We start from the raw sequence: 19,488 nt of genomic DNA, 5'->3' as shown, positions 1-19,488 counted from the left end.
CTCTGCTTCACCCTTCCCAGCCTGCCTGCGTCCTCTCCTCACATCCCACTCTCCCCTTCACACATGCCTCCCTGTCCTCCCACGCCTGGCCGTGCGTCACCCGGACCCCTCTCCACCAGACCCCCCCCCCCCTCTCTCTCTCCAATAGACCTCTATCTCTCTCTCTCTCTCCACCAGACCTCCCCTCTCTCTCTCCAATAGACCTCTGACTCTCTCTCCACCAGACCTCTCTCTCTCTCTCTCTCTCCACCAGACCTCCCCTCTCTCTCTCCAATAGACCTCTGACTCTCTCTCCACCAGACCTCTCTCTCTCTCTTTCTCTCCACCAGACCTCCACTCTCTCTCTCCAATAGACCTCTATCTCTCTCTCTCCACCAGACCTCTCTCTCTCTCTCTATCTCTCTCTCTCTCTACCTCTCTCTCTCTCTCTACCAGGCCTCTCCCTCTCTCTCCACCAGGCCTGCCTCTCTCTCTCTCCACCAGGCCTTTCCCTCTCTCTCCCTCTCTCTCTCCACCAGGCCTGCCTCTCTCTCTCTCTGTCCCTCCAAGCCCCCTGTCAACCCTCCCCCTGACAGCCCTGATTACTCACTGGGTATTTATGTACACTGGTGGGGTGTGGTGGGGTAGCCTGCTACCACTGCGTGGGAGCCGCCGTGACCTCAAGGGCTGTGTGTGTGTGTGTGTGTGTGTGTGTGTGTGGGGGGACCTCTACGCTTTTCTCTGTCTTGAGAACGAGTGGAGATGGAGATCACAGGCTCGGCTGATGAGCGCTTCCTGATGAGAAGAGTCCTCTCCCCGTTTTTGCACTTGTTCTCTCGCGAGCAGTCGCTCCTTTCTAGTCCGTCGATAGGCACCAATCTACTTCTCTCTCTCTCTCCCTCTCTCTCCGTCTCTCTGTCTCTCTCTCTCTCTCTCTAATCTCCCCTCTCTTTCTTCTCCCACTTTGTCTTCTCTGTGTTTCTCTCTCTCTCTTTTCTCGTTACCCTTGCCTGAACCGGCCATTAGTTGGATTGGAGTTAATCCTCTGAGGGGGCAGTGACAGTGGGAGTCAGATGGCTGAGCGGTGAGGGAGTTGGACTAGTAATCAGAAGGTTGCCGGATCGATTCCCCGCCAAGCCAAATGACGTTGTGTCCTTGGGCAAGGCACTTCACCCTACTTGCCTCGGGGGGAATGTCCCTGTACTCACTGTAAGTCGCTCTGGATAAGAGCGTCTGCTAAATGACTAAATGTAAATGTAAGTCTGAAGATGTTTGGAGCTCTGGAGAGAGCCTGGGGCAGCACAGGCCTGTCAGCTCTGCGTCGCTGTGGCTTAGAGTGAAGCTGGGAAGACAACCGTGGAACGGACACACACATACGGGACTGCAGTGTCACTCTGCACAGAAACCCAGGCCTGTTGCAGAGGGAGAAATAGAGGGAGACATAGAGAGGGGGAAGGGGAATTGCAGTGTCACACAATGCATAGAGGGAGGGAGGGAGGGAGCACAGCTGAAGTCGAGGGGGGAGGAAGTCACATTCTCCACACGCTCCGCTGAACAAGGCCTCCATTGACCAGCGCGCATTCCATAGTGCGTAGCCTACTGTACACACTATCACAGCCTCCACTGTAGCCAACACTTATCTGACCCCCCCCCCCCCCCCCAGTCATGTGGCTCCTTTGAGAGTGTGAGACGGGAGCCTGGAGAGCAAGCCAAACCCCCATTCACATGTTTTTACCCCTCTGGCTTTTCCTCTTTACCAAAGTCAGTAACCAGGACGTTTACTACTTGGATTGTACCGAACCCTTTTGAGTTGAATTGGGAATGAATGAACAGAATAAAAAGTCGTTTTTTCTTCTTCGCAATCCCACACATGGCCCTCTTGTTTTCAACTCCTCGCCAAAATCAGCCCACCAGGACTAAACGTCTTAGAGACAACTTGAGTAGCCTTGATTTTCTGATTAAAAACAAAAATGGATCAACCTTTTCATAAGCAAACACGCTCTAAACAGACGGCCAGCCGAGGCAGCAGCAGCGATACTGCATCCTTCTCTAAAGAGCTGTGTGCTACTGTCTGCAGACTAAGAGAGCTGTTTGGAAACGCGCCAAGAGGAACTGCCGGCTGATTTTCTTTTTGTAACACGTGGCTTTCCCAACAACAGCAGTGTCACAGCCGTTTATTACTAGCAATACTAGGAAGTCGTTTACGTGGAGGTGACGGGTCAGGCTTTTTCTGACTAAAATAACAGGAATGTATCCTCCGCAGTCGGCTTTAGCAGCTGTGTTAGTTTGACGACGACGACCAAACACGCGTACAGAATGAAAACACATCGACTTCCTTCGCGTGTCACCGGCTGCTGCTCTGTCTAACCTGACGAGACCGTGTTTGTTTTTGAGACGCTACGGTACTGTAGCTAGCTAGACTAGCTAGCTTTCTGGAAACGTGACGAAACGCCGTCCTTTCTCCGCTGGCGACCTTCTTGTTCGTTAGCGAACAGCTACCTTGTCTTGTTGTGTCCTAATCCTCAGAGACCCATTGTCACTCTGCTGATGATCCTAAGGCTCATCTATATGCAAATTCAGGTATAAACAATGACAGAGGGGTGCTTGAACACAATAAGAGAGATGGCTATATCCATGATCGTAAGCTCTGTAGCCCCTTTGGTCTGTGTGGATTCATTGAAAAGTGTTTAGATAACAACGAAGGTTTCATTATCTGAAGATGGCAGGCTTTTGTTCCCTTTTGGATGGAGTTTAAAGGGGCTGTTTTGTTGGGGACGGTAAACACAAGAGGGCTGTTCAGGATGTTGGATATGTCGTGGCTGACTCACTAGAACTGACTCACTTGAACCGAAGATGAGAAATTGCAAACGTTCTTCCTTCCTGATTGGCCACATGTGGACAGAAAGAGAGAGCGAGAACCAGCCCCTGACGATTGTGTTTCTGCTCAAATGCAGCTTTCTCTCATTTAATAGTGGCTGAGGTGAAGAGCTATTGTCTCGCGTTTCAGTTCCTGTGCCACTATTGCAAAAACAAGCTGTCTCTCAGAGCCTGTTGAGTCAGTCGACATGTCGGCCTGCAGTTAGGCCATGAGCAAGGGTGTTTCGCTTTTGTCTTTTCTTATCTCTCATCGTAAGTAGCAAGCAGGTCCACCACACACACACACACAGGTACATCTCTCTCTCCCCCCCCCCTCCACACACACACACACACACAGGTACACAACCCCCCCCCCCACACCTAAATAAAGGTGAAATAAAATAAATTAAAAAAAACACACACACACACACAGGTTCATAACTCCCCCTCCACACACACAGATACCTTACCCCCCCCTCCACACACACACACACACACACACACACAGGTACATCCCCCCTCCACACACACACACACACACACACACACACACATGTACATCCCCCCCTCCACACACACACACACACACACACACACAGGTTAAGCAGCCCATCCTCCATAATAACCCTCTCTGTCCTCTCTCCTCTCCACCAGAGCCTGAGGATGTCGAAGCGGAACCTGTTTGTGCGGCTGGTGCCGTGCCGCTGCCTGCGGGGGGAGGAGGAGGCGGTGACGTCGCTGGACTACTCTCACTGCAGCCTGGAGACAGTGCCCAAGGAGATCTTCAACTTTGAGAAGACCCTGGAGGAGCTGTACCTGGACGCCAACCAGATTGAGGAGCTGCCCAAGGTGGGAGCAAGGACACACACACACACCAGTACACACACACACCAGTACACACACACACACACACCAATACATACATACACAACCAGTACACACACACACACACAGTCAAGTGGCTCAATAATAACCCTTAACACGCGCACACACAAGTACACACACACACACAGGCCACTGGCTCACTAATGCCCTCCCACACGCATGCACACAGGAGACTTGCTCAGGCACACACACAAACATACACACGCAATAATAATGTTGCTGTAAGCTCTTGATCAAGTGCTGCATCAGTGCCTCTCTGATGTCCTTTTGCCCAGCCTCCAGCAAACCTGATTACCAGGGGAAGGCCGCGCACACAATAACATCCATCCCGAAACTCGGAGCTCCCTCTCCTAGTTAGATAACCATCTGAGCGTGCTCGAGAGTTACATCAGCGCACTCCACCCGATGTTTGGCTGTGAATGAACTCCACTCAGTTTACAAACCGGTTTTTCTCGGGCCTCAGTGAAAAAAGAAACGTGTTTTTCCTTTTGATTCTGTCTCTCACACTGTCTCTCTATCTCGTTCTATCCCTCTCTCTCCCTCTCCCTCTCTCCTCCCCCCCTCTCCCTCTCTCCTCTCCCTCTCTCTCCCCCCCCCCCCCCCCCCCCCCTCTCTCCTCTCTTCTCTCTTCTTTTCTCTCTCTCCACAGCAACTGTTTAACTGCCAGCTCCTCCACCGGCTGAGCATGCCAGATAACGACCTCACGGTGTTGCCCGCGGCCATCGCCAACCTCATCAATCTCAGGGAGCTGGACGTCAGCAAGAACAGTAAGCAGACTGACCACCGTCCGCCCGTATATGGCTGCTGGGGAACCCGGTGTTCTGGACTGGCCCTCTTCAGTCGCAACAGAGAAGACAGTCCCTCTCAATCACGTCAGAGCACAAGTGTGGCCGGGCCAAACATTTTAGCACCTTCCGCCCAGCGGAAAACACCGATATTTTCTGCTGCTGCCGCCGCGCCGGTCCCCTCCACGGGGGTCATTCGAGGTTGTTTACAGAGACGCGACGGGTGTGATGCATCATGGGGGAGCTGTCTGCGATAAAGACGACCGCCACCTCATCGATTGCGGTTGCGTTCATAAACGCTGAGCGTTCACAGTTGTCTTGGGAGTGCGTGCCGCTTCCGTGCGGTGGGGCGGAGTCCATCTCTCGAATTGCCCTCGCGGTCCTGCTCAGGAAGACGGGTACAGGATCACTCAGAGGAGCTTTGGCCTCGATCTAGTTTGGAGGTTTTTTTGGGGTGAAGTGGCACGACACGGGCACGGCTTTAGGTAACGCAGCTCGGTTTGGGTCGTTCGAAACCGAATGAAACCTGAAACGTTGCTCCTTATTCACCCCATCTCGACAACAGGAGATGTCTGCAGAGAGGTGCCGGGTTAGGGAACTGGACAAGCCAGGCCACCGTAGAGAGGCTAGATGACATTCTGAACACCAGAACGGACGGATACTACAATTTCCATAAGCGGTGCTAGACCTAGATAGGGAGTCAGGTGGCTGAGCGGGTAGAGCATCGGGCTAGTAATCTGAAGGTTGCCAGTTCGATTCCCGGCCAGTGCCATTGATGTTGTGTCCTTGGGCAAGGCACCCTACTTGCCTCAGGGGGAATGTCCCTGTACTTACTGTAAGTCGCTCTGGATAAGAGCGTCTGCTAAATGACTAAATGTAAATGTAGATTCTAAACTATAATATCTCCGTCTCATGATCAATTCCCAATTGAAAGATTTCATTCAATTGAGACATTTTCTATTCAACTATTGTACTGATTAGCCAAGTGCCAGGTACCAGCAATATTGTACCCAGATCGTTTTTCATTCAACATAGTTATTGCACCTGTACATTTCGTAAGTGTCCAAATGGCCAGTGTGGCCGTTCTAGCGTTAAGTGAAAAGCATTGGTCCCTGCGTGGCTAACAGCTGGGAGCCTGGCTTCCCCAGAGCGCTCTCTCCCTCTGTCTCTCTCTCTCTCCCTCGCTCTCACCTCCAGTCTAATGGAGTGTGGCTGGTCGTATATCTGATATAAAGCACACCTGTGTGACAGCAGCTCCGCTGAGACCGTCACCTAATAAGGTGCTCACAGTCGGGAGGGAACTGTCTCTCACACTCACATGTTAAACGTAGGAGTTGAGGTGGTGAATGTACTGCTGTGGGCAGAGTGAAATCATCATCGAGAGGGAAAAAAAGGAAGTCATGTTCCTCCGAAGTCACAAACAGCCTCAATGATCATTTAAACATTTCCTCAGAAGAACACAGAACTATTCCAAGAGGATGGGGGGGGGGGGGGGGGGGGGGGGGTAAAGGGGGCAGAGTTCATGGCCAGCAGAGCAGAATGTCAATACACAGACATGATGTTCTCTTTGAATTCCCCCACTGTACGGTCTGACTGACATTGCGACGAAATGGAGGGGTTGTGGGGGAGGCCTAATCTTTTGTTGACCCTCCATGTTTGTCTCTGGTGTCTACTTCAAAGCAGTCCGAGGCAGAGGAGTGAAAGTGTTTCTGAAAAGCTTGTGTGGGTCGTTTTTTTTTTGTTTTGTGTTACACTAATACACATACACACACACACACACACACACACACACACAGAAGCTTAACCTTCACAGAGTACTCTCTGCCAAGTGTTTTGAACACCATATATAGCTTGAGCCCTCCCAGGGCCACTCCAGTCTGAAGATGTTAGGGTGAGAACTTGCAGACTCTCTCTCTTCAGCCCAGGTCTTTTATTATTAATCATTTTTTTGTCTCCCTTTTGTCTGTTTTCCACCTACTCATCACATCAAGCACTCACCTTCCGGTCTGTTTAGAGAGCAGAGGGACAGAGGAGCGTTAATGCACCCCTAGCCCAGACAGCTTACGAACCCAGGCCAGGCGGGGCGCTTTGTAAAAGCGCTGATTGGTTGGCTGGCTGGTAGGCTGTGCACCGATGTTTAACTTTCACAAAGCTCAATGTCGGACGGCCCCCCTGCCTGTTCCACTTTGCTCACTGCGTCATCATCTGTCCCCTCGTCAGAGGCAGTGTGGAAGGGGGAGGCGTCCATGTTTGTTCCTTCCTTGTGAAGGATTGTCAACAATCTGTGCGGTTGTCCCTCACAGGCATCCAGGAGTTCCCTGAGAATATCAAGAACTGCAAGGTACTGGCTATCGTCGAAGCTAGCGTGAATCCCATATCCAAGTAAGCGACAAGTACAAACAAACCCCTCAAGTCACATTTTTGTCGAAAAATACTGTTCCGAAAAATCGTTCCGAGGGACTTTTTGCCAAGGTGTGTCGTGTCATATGTGTGACCTTGTTCTGGTGGTGCTGTGCTCTTCCCCAGGCTTCCAGAAGGATTCACTCAGCTCCTCAGTCTGACCCAGCTCTACCTGAACGACGCCTTCCTGGAATTCCTGCCTGCCAGCTTCGGCAGGTCAGACACACGCGGACGCACACACACACCCCACAAACAAACACGCACACGCACACACACACACCCCACAGACACACGCGCACTCACACACACACACCACAGACAAACACGCACACTCACACACACACCCCACAGACAAACACGCACACTCACACACACACACCCACTGACAAACACATACGCACACACACACCCCACAGACAAACACACACGCACACACACACCCCACTGAAAAACACGCACGCATCCACCACATCCACCACAGGCACCACAAACACTTACCTCAGTGGCAGGCTACAAGATGGATCCAGTGAAATGGGCACCTCTGTCATGTTCTCCCTTTTCACAGTGACGTAGACACATGATTCCTTATCTCCTAGAAGACACAAACCTCCTTCTCTGTCTGAATGCTTCATAGTGGGAAGTGTGTGTGTATCTGTGTGTGTGTGTGTGTGATGCCAGAAGAGATCAACGGCCACCACTCCCACACACCGATGCATCAGAGTCACAATCTATCTTGTGACTCATCTCTCCTGGCAAATGTCATCCCCTTCACATGACTCCTCCCCCTGTATATCAGCGGTCGATGCGTCTGGCCGGGTTTAAGTTTCCCCGTTGTACAGTGAACGACCCGACCCGATATACTCCCCTAATGCACCTTTAACATCGTCTGAAAAGGCCGTCGCTCGATAAAGATGATCGTTTTGGATGATGTTCATGGAAGTGTAAACCGTCCGTGGAAAGCTCATCGATAAACAACGCTTATCCCGAATTCATCCTATCCATCACGTCTGAGTTTATGGAGCACTCGTCCACCTGCTCCCGGAACCTCTTCTCACTGTGCTCCCCCCCTCTCTCTCTCCCCCCCCCTGCCCCTCAGGTTGACCAAGCTGCAGATCCTGGAGCTGAGAGAGAACCAGCTAAAGATGTTGCCAAAGTAAGTGTCCTTCTCGATGACACACAAGGTTCTTGCGTGTTTGTATGAGGAGAAGCATTCTCTCTCCCTCCATATTCCTATCTCTCTCTACCTCTCTCTCTTTTATTCTCTCTATCTCTCATATTCTCTCTTCTACAGTCCACCTCTCTCTGGGTTATAGTCTCTCTAGCTGTCTCTCTCACTTTCTCTTTAATTATCTCTCTCTTGCTCTCTTCTGCTCTCACTCTCTCTTTCACTTTCTCCCTGCTCCCCACGCCTAGTCATTGAAGTTCCATTGAATTCCTCAGTCTTACATAAGGAGAGCGTCTAGGCTGCATCGTGGAGGCTGCTGCGTGCTGCGACACGTTTCAGAACCCTCTCCTCAGACTCCTGCCTCTGACGCCCGCCCGCCGGCTTCGGATCGCAACCGGAGAGCTCTCCGCGCCCGGCGAGCCTCCTTTTTTCCGAAACGTAAAGACCCCCAGACGAGACCCCCCCCTTCCCCCCACACTCTTTGCATCCTCGCCGGTCTTTTATCTTGTTTAGTTTTTTTATCGATACGGTACTTTTGAGGATGGCATGCCGTGCCTCTTATTGTTCTCCTGCTGTCCCTTGCACCCCGTGACCGATGCCTCGCTGGCTCAGGCATGCGAGTGTGGTGCAGAGCAAGCCTCTCAAGCTGTTTATTTGACAACGTCCAGGCCTGTTAGGGACTGGGAACCTTGACAGGAGACCAGCAATTAATGGTCAGGATCCAAGCCAGAGAGAGGAGAGAGAGAGAGAGACGCACACATACACGTAAAATGAGAAAGAGCACTTTTTCATTTTGGTGCTCTGCTCCTTCCCTTGGTGTTGGAGTGAAGCTTACAAGCTCTGCGCACCCCTGTTCTCCCTGGTCCCTGCCTGTGGCAGCTAGCTAGCTCATCTCCTGCGGTACGCTAGCTAGCTCATCTCCTGCGGTACGCTAGCTAGCTCATCTCCTGCTGTACACTAGCTAGCTCATCTCCTACTGTACACTAGCTAGCTCATCTCCTACTGTACACTAGCTAGCTCATCTCCTACTGTACACTAGCTAGCTCATCTCCTGCGGTACACTAGCTAGCTCATCTCCTGCGGTACGCTAGCTAGCTCATCTCCTGCGGTACGCTAGCTCTGCTCCAGCTCCCAGGGTGCTGCTGGAAAGCTTGAACCGGCCCTCCCCCCCCACCTCCCTCTGACCACATGCTGGTATCGGAGAGCTGGCCGGCCCCCCTCACGTGTCGCCCTGCCAAGCGTGGGGCAGGAATTTGGCAGGGCTCGTCGTCGCAAGCTTCAAAAACAGGCGGCCGGTGTTTTCATATCGCGTCGTATTCATTTACGAAAACACCACCTAGGGCTTGAACTCCCAGCTGCACAGCACAGAGGTATGGGATTGAAATCCATCCGGTGTTGTGACGTCCCAAAGAGGACGTAAGACCAGGCAAGCTCAACGGGGGGGAGAAGATTTAACCGTCATGCCTTCTAAGCCCGAATATTTGCCCTTTTTCTTTATATACAGTGTATGTATATATCATGATGTTGTCATGCTTTATTGGACTGAAGTGTGACAGGAAAGGCATGGGAGGGTAAGACATGCAGGAAGGGTCAAGCCCGGATTCAGATCCAACCCAGGCCGCTGCGGTTTTCTTCTTCTTTTGGGGCTTCAAACCCACGGATTCACAGCCTATTCTTGACTTTGTACTGCGGGCAGCATAGTGAGTGGTGGTGTTTTCAGTACTAAAATGGAGCTCTGCTCTATTGCTGTCCTTTGGTAGAGCCGTGTCATTTATAACCCCTTTGTGTGGCTCACAGTGTGTGTGAAATGTGACGTGATCTGCTAGGTGAGGAGGCAAAGCAGTGCATGAGGAAATGGTCACGATGGCTGTCCAGATCATTTGACCAACCTTTGCATGGCTTTGCATTATCTGATTGGGTTGCTCAACACTTGTCTGTTTTTTTCTCTCTCTCTCTCTCTCTCTCTCTCTCTCTCTCTCTCTCTCTCTCTCTCTCTCTCTCTGTCTCTCTCTCTGTCTCTGTCTCTGTCTCTCTGTGTCTCTGTGTCTCTGTGTCTCTGTCTCTCTCTCTCTGTGTCTCTCTCTCTCTCCCCCCTATCTCTGTTTGTCTGTCTCTCTCCCCCCTATCTCTGTTTGTCTGTCTCTCCCTCCCTCTCTCCGTCTTTCTCGCCCTGTCTCTCTTTCCCTCCCTCTCTGTCTCTCTCTCTTTCTCCCTCTCTCTCTGCAGAAGCATGCACAAACTTACACAGCTGGAACGACTGGACCTGGGGAGCAACGAGTTCACTGAAGTGGTGAGTCTCAATAGGCTGACTGGCTGGCTGACTTTCCAACAACCCTACATTTGCTCCGTTCACTCCTGACTGGATCCCAAACTGACTGACTTATCTGTTTGGGAGATGAACCAAATGTGTCATGGTTCAATAAACGGTCGATCTGTTGGCTGTTGGATGTGTAGCGATTCCGATGGTGTTGACCCCCTCCTTCTCCCCAGCCTGAGGTGTTGGAGCAGCTCACAGGGATCAAGGAGCTGTGGATGGATGGGAACCGACTCACCTTTCTACCTGGGGTACGTATGCAAACACCCTGACCTCTGACCTCTAAACAGTCTTACCTGGGGTACGTATGCAAACACCCTGACCTCTAGAACACCCTGACCTCTAGAACAGTCTTACCTGGGGTACGTATGCAAACACCCTGACCTCTAGAACACCCTGACCTCTGACCTCTAAAACAGTCTTCCTCCACCTCAGGACGACTCCTCTCAGGTGGACTCTGGCGGTACAGTCAAACAGTGACGGATGAAAGCAGGAAGGGATGAAAGCAGTCAAGCATCATCCCTTGTCTCCTTTTCCGTCAAAATAGCCAGCTTGTCCTTTTGGAAATGGGTCACAATTACAGCATCAGAGTGCTGCTGTTAGCGTTTCAAACACAGCACGAACGGGCCAGTCTGGTCCTCCTGTGAGGATTAGGATTAAAGCCAAACACGATGACAGAAAACATCCCCTGAAACAGCTTCTGAAAGGTCCACGCGCTTTGCCGCGTTGCCTCTTCGCGATACTACGTGACGTATTCCTCCGACACAGCACACAGCGGGGGGATGCCTGCGAGTCACTCAAACTGCCAAATCACACCGAACTCCCAGTGTGTCTTGTCTTAGTTCCTGTGGGAGTCAGTGCGTGGGGACTTGGGGGGGGGGGGGGCGGTTGTGAGGCTGCTGGACTGAGGATCCTGCTGTGGCCCCTTGAGAGCGTACCGCTGCCTCTGGGTTTATCAGCGCGGGGGGTCGGTGAGCCTCTCACAACCAGCGATCGGTGCTCCGGAACACTCGAGTTGGTTGGAACATTCCGGCAACCCTCCTTCTGTTTTGGTTTATCGTCCAGATTTAAAGGGTTTTACGACAGCCTCATCGTCAGTTGAACTATAAATGGATACTGTGAAATGATCTCCGAAAGCAGACGGGGATTTTGAGGATTCTGTCTTAATCGTCTGCATTTTATACACCAGCCAAGTGGCCCAGGATGAAAGAAGGCTTGTATTTCATATTTGTGTGTGTGTGTGTGTGTGTGTGTGTGTGTGTGTGTGTGTGTGTGTGTGTGTGTGTGTGTGTGTGTGTGTGTGTGTGTGTGTGTGTGTGTGTGTGTGTGTGTGTGTGTGTGTGTGTGTGTGTGTGTGTGTGTGTGTGTGTGTGTTTAGATGCTGGGGACTCTTAAGCAGCTGGCTTACCTTGACGTGTCCAAGAACAACCTGGAGATGGTGGACGAGCAGATCTCTGGCTGTGAGAACCTGCAAGACCTGCTGCTGTCCAACAACGCTCTCACACAGCTGCCTGGCTCCATAGGTACACACACACACACAGATAGGTACACACACACACAGATAGGTACACACACACACACACACACACACACAGATAGGTACACACACACACACACACAGATAGGTATACACACACACACACACACAGATAGGTACACACACACACACACAGATAGGTACACACACAGCTGCCTAGCTCCATAGGTACACACACACACACACACAGATAGGTACACACACACACACACACACAGCTGCCTGGCTCCATAGGTGAGCATCCCCTGTTGCAGCGTACTGAACACACAGCTGCTCTGTGTACCTAGTTACTGGTCATATGTGTCTAATGAATAGGCTGGATGCTCTCTAGAAGAGAAAGGAACATTGGCTGTAATAGAATAGAATCTCATTATGGCGCAAATGACTCATCTAGACTGTGGTTAATGAGACAGGAAAGGGTTCCAGACGCTAGCCCGAATAAATGACCGGGTACTATTTTATCTCTTTATTTATTTATTGTGTTCATGTCGTGAAGTGAGTCACTTTGCGATATAGTTGTTTTGTGAATATTTTCATCTGGCCACAACTATTGGATCCTTTCAGTTTGGGATATAACATGTTTTGTTTGCAGAGGCAAGATGGCCTTGCCGAATTCAGCCTGCTATTTTTTGAGCACCTATCAATAGACGTAATCCAATTAGGCTACCGTATTAATAGTGTTGTTATTCTTATTCATTACTGAAATGGATATGCCTCTCTTTGTAATCCTTTGCGTAAAACAATCAATACTTATTCTGGGTTGTGCTCTAATATCTTCTCTTTGTCTCTCTTACTCCTTCTGGCTCTCTGTCTCTCTATCGCTCTCTCTCTCTCTATCCATCTCTCTCTCTCTATCCATCTCTCTCTCTCTCTCTATCCATTTCTCTCTCAGGCTCCCTGAAGAAGCTAACTGCTTTGAAGGTGGATGAGAACCAGCTTATATACCTCCCAGACTCCATTGGCGGGTGAGTGTTCGAAACTGTCTCCCCTCTCACGGCGACTGCAGACAGGAAAACGCCACTTGGCCATGACTCCATATCCACTCAAGCTGGACCAAAGGGATTCCGGTTCTTACCTGTGCCTGTTCAAAGGGATGTCTTAGATTGACAGCCTTGTTGAAACCAGCGTTCTGCAACATGTCGACCCTGGTCTCGTATTAAGACCCAGGGGTGCCGCTAGGGGTTCTGGGGTTCTCTGGCTAATTTGTACCCTGGGGACCCCGAGCCTCGAATCACACAGGAAAGTATGGGGCCCCTGTCTCACCTGGCCCTTAGAATCTTCCTGATTTCCAGAGGCTGGAAAAGGGGCAAAGGCACAACGTGGCGTTTGCCTTAAAGCTGATCGTTCATCCTAAAAGCCACACTGGGATATCAAAATATTCAACATGGGGTTCAATTAGATTTCTATGGATTGATGTTGCTCACGTTTGCCAATTATTTAGCGATTTGCAAAACGTTGCCAATTATTCTTGATGCTAGGATGTTTCCTAGACTGGGATTATGACTGGTTACTGGGCCGGATTATGAGGATGTGATTTGCCAGTAGTATGGTTTAATCCCTGTCAAAGGTTGATGCTAAAGCATACTGATTCAAATGTATATAATCCTTTATTTCACTATTTTGGCTCCCAAACCCTTCTTTTGAGGTTGTCCAGAGGTCGACTTGTAAGCCGAGTTCAGATCTCTCAACTGTGACTACGCACGCAGAAACGATTCTTTTTAGGGAATCACTTCAATCCAGTGATTTAAGCATGTCTGCGTGTGTTTCTCCCAATCCCCAGTGTGGGTTTTCATCGTCATTCAGCAGAAAGCTTCCTCTCGCTGTTTGTTTCCACAGCCTGCAGTCAGTCCCATAAAGCTTTTAGGAGCCTTCAGCGCTCATCGCGACCGAATGTTATACTGCCACTCGTTAAGACATCACAACGTCACATCTCAGCTTGGAAAAAAAAGACTATCAGTCCAGAGTAGTTTTTTTATTGGGTTGTTCAGCCCCTCTTATTTAAATGTGTTCCAATATTTTCGTTTTGGTCTAGTAGCTGTCTGTCAATAAAGGTCATCTCTGTCCAGACTGTTTCATTTTGACCAGTTTCCCCGTCCTCAGACACTTGATGTTATTGAATTCCAGAAAGGTGATTATGTGGCTGCCCCCCAGCCAATGAGCACACTCCATGCTCAGACACACCATCATTTAGAAGGCCTTTTTAATATATTTTTTCGTTGGAGATTCATGTTTGAATAACACCGCCAGATATATTTATAGTATGCTAGCTTGCATATTTCCGAGCCCGACTTGGACGCAACGTAACGAGAAACAGATTTGGGTTGTCGTGGATATGGAGTGGTGCGTTCCTGTAAAGTAGACCCATCTTTCTGTAGAAAGGTCTGTACTCTGGGGCAAAGTCTGTAGTGACGGAGAGTTTTTTTTATATATATTTTTTTTTGTTTTAACTTTTGAATATCTAGTTGTCCTCTGACAACTTCCTGTTCATCCACACGTCAGAAAAGCAGTTTTTCAGACACCTTGCTTCGAGTACATAAAATAAGCCTTTTATTCGTACTCATAAAACGCTTGTTTGAAACAGTCCAAGGTTAAGGTTCATTTGCTGTTCATAATGACGGTGCCTCGCATCTGGGCTCCTCTCCCCTCCCTCCTCTCCCCTCCCTTCCCTCCTCACCCTCCGCTCCCCTCCTCTCCCCTCCCTCCCTTCCCTCCTCACCCTCCGCTCCCCTCCTCTCCCCTTCTCTCCCCTCCCTCCCTTCCCTCCTCACCCTCCGCTCCTCTCCCCTCCCTCCTCTCCCCTTCTCCCTTCTCCCCTCCTCCCGTCGTTCCCCAGGCTGGCAGCGCTGGATGAGTTGGACTGCAGCTTCAACGAGATCGAGGCCCTGCCCCCCTCCATCGGCCAGTGTGGCAGCCTGCGCACCTTCGCCGCCGACCACAACTTCCTGGCTCAGCTGCCGTCCGAGGTGCGAGCGTCCGTCTGTCTGCCTGTCAGCACTGCACGTGGACATGTTGTTGCACGCGTGATGAGCGATGACATGCCATTGTTGTGGGTGTGGAGGGGTGGGCGGTTGTGTGACGTGTGTGTGTGTGTGAGAGCCCTCCTCCTGCTGTCCTGACCCCCCTGCCCTTGTGCACTTGGTCTCTCCCCCACACAGATGGGCAACTGGAAACACGCCACCGTGCTGTTCCTCCACTCCAACAAGCTGGAGTCTCTGCCGGAGGAGATGGGCGACATGCAGAAGCTCAAGGTCATCAACCTCAGCGACAACAAGTGAGTCCGGCCTCCCCCTCTCCTCCCTGCGTGTGTGTGTGTGTGGAAGTGGATGACCCCCCGCCGCATGGTAGATGAGGAACACGAACAAGGAAGTCGGGGTTTCAAATCCTCACGGCTCGTTAACTACTCGTTTCTGTCGGGTTCCGTGAACTGGAGGCCTGATAGAAAATGGCGTCAGACTCGTCTCTGTGGTCGAGGCCGTGCTAATGTTACCGCACGGCACCCTGCAAAACATGCTCATCCAGCTTATTGAAAGTGGCAACAGCAATGTAGCTCCTCGACTAAAGTGGATTATACAAGCCTGTGGGGGGGGGGGGAGGGAGAAACCCCTGTCAACAATGGGTTGAAAGAATGTTTAGTGCGTTTCTCACCTTGCACACACACACACACACATGAGCATTGGCAGTCTAAAACCAACCAAGTAAATGAAGGCCTGAAAAAGACCCTGTTATAAGCTCCCATTTCAGTGGGCAGACCTGAGCTGGCCTAGTTTTCGTTCCGTCTTTTGTATTTTTATTTATGTTTTTTTGGGGCATTTTTTATGTTTTATTGGACAGTTTGTAAGCCAGTGTAATTCAGCAGCTTAGCACCTCACAGTGAAGGAGAGAGAGAGGTGTTTATTACCTTTAGAAACACACGCTCCTTCTTCACTCTCCCTTGGCAAACCTGTTGACGCCATGGGATTTTGGGAGTTTCTCCTCTGTGTAGCCGGATCTGTCTCTCTCTCTCCCTGTCTCTCTCTCTCTGTTTCGCTCTGTGTCTCTCTCTCTGAATCTCTGTCCCTGTCTCTCTCTCTTTCTCTCTCTCTCTGTTTCTTTCTCTCTCTGTTTCTCTCTCTGTCTCTTTCTGTGTTTCTCTCTCTCTCTCTGTCTCTCTGTCTCTTTGTCTCTGTCTCTCTCTCTCCCCAGGTGACCCTCCACAGCGGCGGTGCCTCCCCCATCACACTGACCCATGTCCTCCTTTCCTCCCCTCTTCAGGCTGAGAAACCTGCCCTACAGCTTCACCAAGCTGAGCCAGATGACCGCTATGTGGCTGTCGGAGAACCAGGTGAGGCCCCTCTCGACGGACACCGTGTCCCCCAGGCGCCCTCTCCCTCCTCGGGGGCGGCCATGTCACGTTGGTGGGGCCGGGCCTGGAGGAGGAGGGGGGAGGTGTATGAGCCTGAGTCCTGTGGTGCTGTCTCCCAGCTGGGACAAAGGGAGGTGTGATGGAGTGTGTGTCTAAGAGGGGGTGTGGCTGGGTCACCGTTGACTACACCCGTGGGTGAGATAAATAGATGATAAGACAGTGCAATATCACTCCACTCCATCAGCGTGGCAATATTCAGCCACTCCCTTTCAATGTATTTTTTTTCGTTGATTTGAAGATCACAAGTGCCATGACAAAAACCCTTTGATTGCTTCACCCACTGTTCTCCTTACTGACCCCACACACAATAGCTGTCGTTGTGCAGATACTGAATGGTGGTTCTTTTCCCCATTTCTTTATTTATATATTTTTCCTCCTCCACTTTCGTTTTCGGGGTGAGAACAGTCTGGCCAATTTTCTTTGTTGTACGACACTGCCGAGCGTACGCTAATATCATCGGGAGAGAACGCAACCTAGGAAAAACACTGCTTAAACATAATCAAATGCCTTCGTGTTGTTTATCCACACACACCATATGGCCCTGCAGGCAGGTTTTGCCACACAACTGCACAGTAGACCTATAGGTTACCTGACAACCGAGGAGTCACGGGTTGAGACTGCTTGGTATTCATGGAGAGAGGAGAAGGATTTTTTTTTAAGAACACGGGCTGCCGTCCTCGTTTGACTTCCTGGCAGAAGCTTCCGGACACCGTGAGAGACGCTCTCCTTATAGTCACATCAGGTCACCGTTTATATTGTATTTATTTATTTGATTTTGTTCTACTTGTGTGTGTTCAGAACGCCTCCAAGCCTCTGTATTCAAACAGTCTTGTTCTCCACCTGTGTGGGGTGATTAGGAGTGGGTGGTGGAGATGGGAACAGAGGCAGCCTTCTTATGAAGTGTTATCTTTGTTCTGGGAACACACACACACACAGTGTGTAGGGATCGACTGAAACGGAATACACTGGAGACAGCCAGGCCGAAACAACAGGCTGAATTAAATGTCTATATGTAACAGCTTCAGGCTTTACCCTGATGACTGATACACAATACCCCTCGTCAGGCGTGAAGCCCCTTCAGCTGTCTTAACCCAGAGACGGGCCGCGTTTAGTTCGAAATTCAATCAAGATGTGTCAGACAGGTCGAGCATATTGTCAACGATCACAATGGTATTCGTTCTGGGGGGTATTCCGGAAAGCAGGTCATGTGACATACCCGGGTGAGTTAAGCTGACACCCAGTGTTGTAGCAACATTTCCAGTAGGTTGCTGCAACATTTGCGAATCAGACGGTGGGTTAACTTACCTGGTTGTGTTCCGTCACCACCTGCTTTCTGGAATACCCCCCCAGAGCTTTCCGGTCAGGGGCGAGTGTGGTGGTGTACAAAGCGAGAGTGGTGTCTCATCGTGGTCTGTCTTGGTCCCCAGTCCAAGCCCCTCATCCCCCTCCAGAAGGACGAGGACCCAGAGACCCACAAGACGGTCCTCACCAACTACATGTTCCCCCAGCAGACCCGGACGGAGGAGTGTGAGTACCAATGCTTCGGTCGCCAACGCTAAGTCAAACGCCGCCCGCAAATCGCCGTCCAAATCGGGGGCGCCTTTGCCCTGGCGGTTTCTTCCGAGCGTGTTTAATCAAATGTGCTGGAACTCTCCAGGCTTCTTAGGAACTTCTCAGGAACTCTCCAGGCTTCTTAGGAACTTTTCAGGAACTTTCCAGGCTTCTTAGGAACTTCTCAGGAACTTTCCAGACTTGGCCATCCTGGAGGGGCACGATGCCAGGAGGGAAAAGTATCAAGCAGCACGTTCCAGCTGTCTGGGCGGGCATGTTGTTTTTAATCTCGACTCAGTGTCCCTATTCCCCAGACTCTCCCATAAAGTCATCACTACAGCGGCTGCTCTTTAACAGCCCTCCTTTTATCTTGTTTCGCAGTAAATGGGTTATTTTTTTGTCGCCAGACCGGATGGGTTCCCTGGAAGTTTACTGTGTCCCCGGAACCTTATCTTAGGAGCAGGGGGGGGGGGGGGGGGAGTCGAAACTGTAGCCTTTGTCTTTCCGCGGAGCACCTGTCAGGCCGCCTAGGTGTAGTGTTACACCCCCTCTGCTCGCTCGCCCAAGCGCTGCGTCCCACACTGGGGGAGAGCGGAGGGGTTCCTCAGCTGTGGGGGAGAGCCCGAGCATATCCGCTCGACTTGTGTGTGTGGAACTGTCGCGTAGGCCCCGAGACATTTCCACGGTGCCGTACTGGTAGTCACGCTGTAGGTGGTTACCGGGCCTGCGTGTGTGTGTGTGTGTGTGACGCCGGGTGAGAACGTGTCGCTGTGCCCTCCGTCCTCAGACATCCCCAACTCGGACAGCGAGAGCTTCAACCCCTCTCTCTGGGAGGAACAGCGTAAGCAGCGGGCACAGGTGGCCTTTGAGTGTGACGAGGACAAGGACGAGAGGGAGACGCCTCCGAGGGTCAGTACTGGGACACACACACACCTATATATACAGAACATGAATACACACGCACACACACACACCTATACAGAACATGAATACACACACACCTATACAGAACATGAATACACACACACACACACATACACATATATACAGTACATGAATACACACACACACACACGCCTATACAGAACATGAATACACACACACACCTATACAAAACATGAATACACACACACAACCTATACACAACACGAATACACACACACACCTATACACAACATGAATACACTCACACACATGTACACACGCACACACACCTATACACAACATGAATACACTCACACACATGTACACACACGCACACCTATACAGTACGTGAATACACTCATACATGTGTACACACTCATAAGCACACACACACATCCAGAATGGGTGACCTCAGTTGTCCCTGTTATTGATTATAGCGTGGATGGCCCGATGCAAATGAGGGCAGATTTCATCAAGAGGAAGTGTTCTTCCAGAGGGCAGGTCTAATGATGAGGGGTTGTCTTCTGTAACGCGCTCCTTCCCTTCTCCCACAAGTCTTCATTAGCCGTATAAAACACTGCCGCTTGGTCTGGCACATTCTCAAGGTTCACGCAAGTACTGAACATGAGTGAGGTACCAAAAATCCCTAATCTCCCCTGATTTGAATGAAAGCATCAGGTCTGGTTCTCA

General features: G+C 50.7%; 1 protein-coding gene across 7 annotated transcripts in view; it reads left to right on the top strand.

The window, feature by feature from the left end:
* The window catches only part of erbin (erbb2 interacting protein), a 50,173-nt gene that overhangs the window by 16,482 nt on the left and 14,203 nt on the right, over window positions 1–19,488 (top strand). For all 7 annotated transcript variants that reach the window (XM_047014380.1, XM_047014383.1, XM_047014382.1 and 4 more), the window contains exons 3-16: window positions 3,490–3,684; window positions 4,370–4,487; window positions 6,809–6,887; window positions 7,032–7,121; window positions 8,002–8,058; window positions 10,297–10,360; window positions 10,561–10,635; window positions 11,763–11,907; window positions 12,814–12,886; window positions 14,755–14,884; window positions 15,077–15,192; window positions 16,173–16,242; window positions 17,751–17,850; window positions 18,662–18,783. In XM_047014380.1, the coding sequence (XP_046870336.1) occupies window positions 3,499–3,684; window positions 4,370–4,487; window positions 6,809–6,887; window positions 7,032–7,121; window positions 8,002–8,058; window positions 10,297–10,360; window positions 10,561–10,635; window positions 11,763–11,907; window positions 12,814–12,886; window positions 14,755–14,884; window positions 15,077–15,192; window positions 16,173–16,242; window positions 17,751–17,850; window positions 18,662–18,783 (1,425 nt within the window). In that variant the 5' untranslated portion in view covers window positions 3,490–3,498. The remainder of the gene's footprint in view (window positions 1–3,489; window positions 3,685–4,369; window positions 4,488–6,808; window positions 6,888–7,031; window positions 7,122–8,001; window positions 8,059–10,296; window positions 10,361–10,560; window positions 10,636–11,762; window positions 11,908–12,813; window positions 12,887–14,754; window positions 14,885–15,076; window positions 15,193–16,172; window positions 16,243–17,750; window positions 17,851–18,661; window positions 18,784–19,488) is intronic.

This window comes from Hypomesus transpacificus, unplaced genomic scaffold (assembly GCF_021917145.1).
Source record: "Hypomesus transpacificus isolate Combined female unplaced genomic scaffold, fHypTra1 scaffold_245, whole genome shotgun sequence".
In the NCBI taxonomy this organism is placed as follows: domain Eukaryota; kingdom Metazoa; phylum Chordata; class Actinopteri; order Osmeriformes; family Osmeridae; genus Hypomesus; species Hypomesus transpacificus.
Note: the sequence above shows the minus strand (reverse complement) of the source record. Positions and strands in the feature narration are given on the sequence as shown.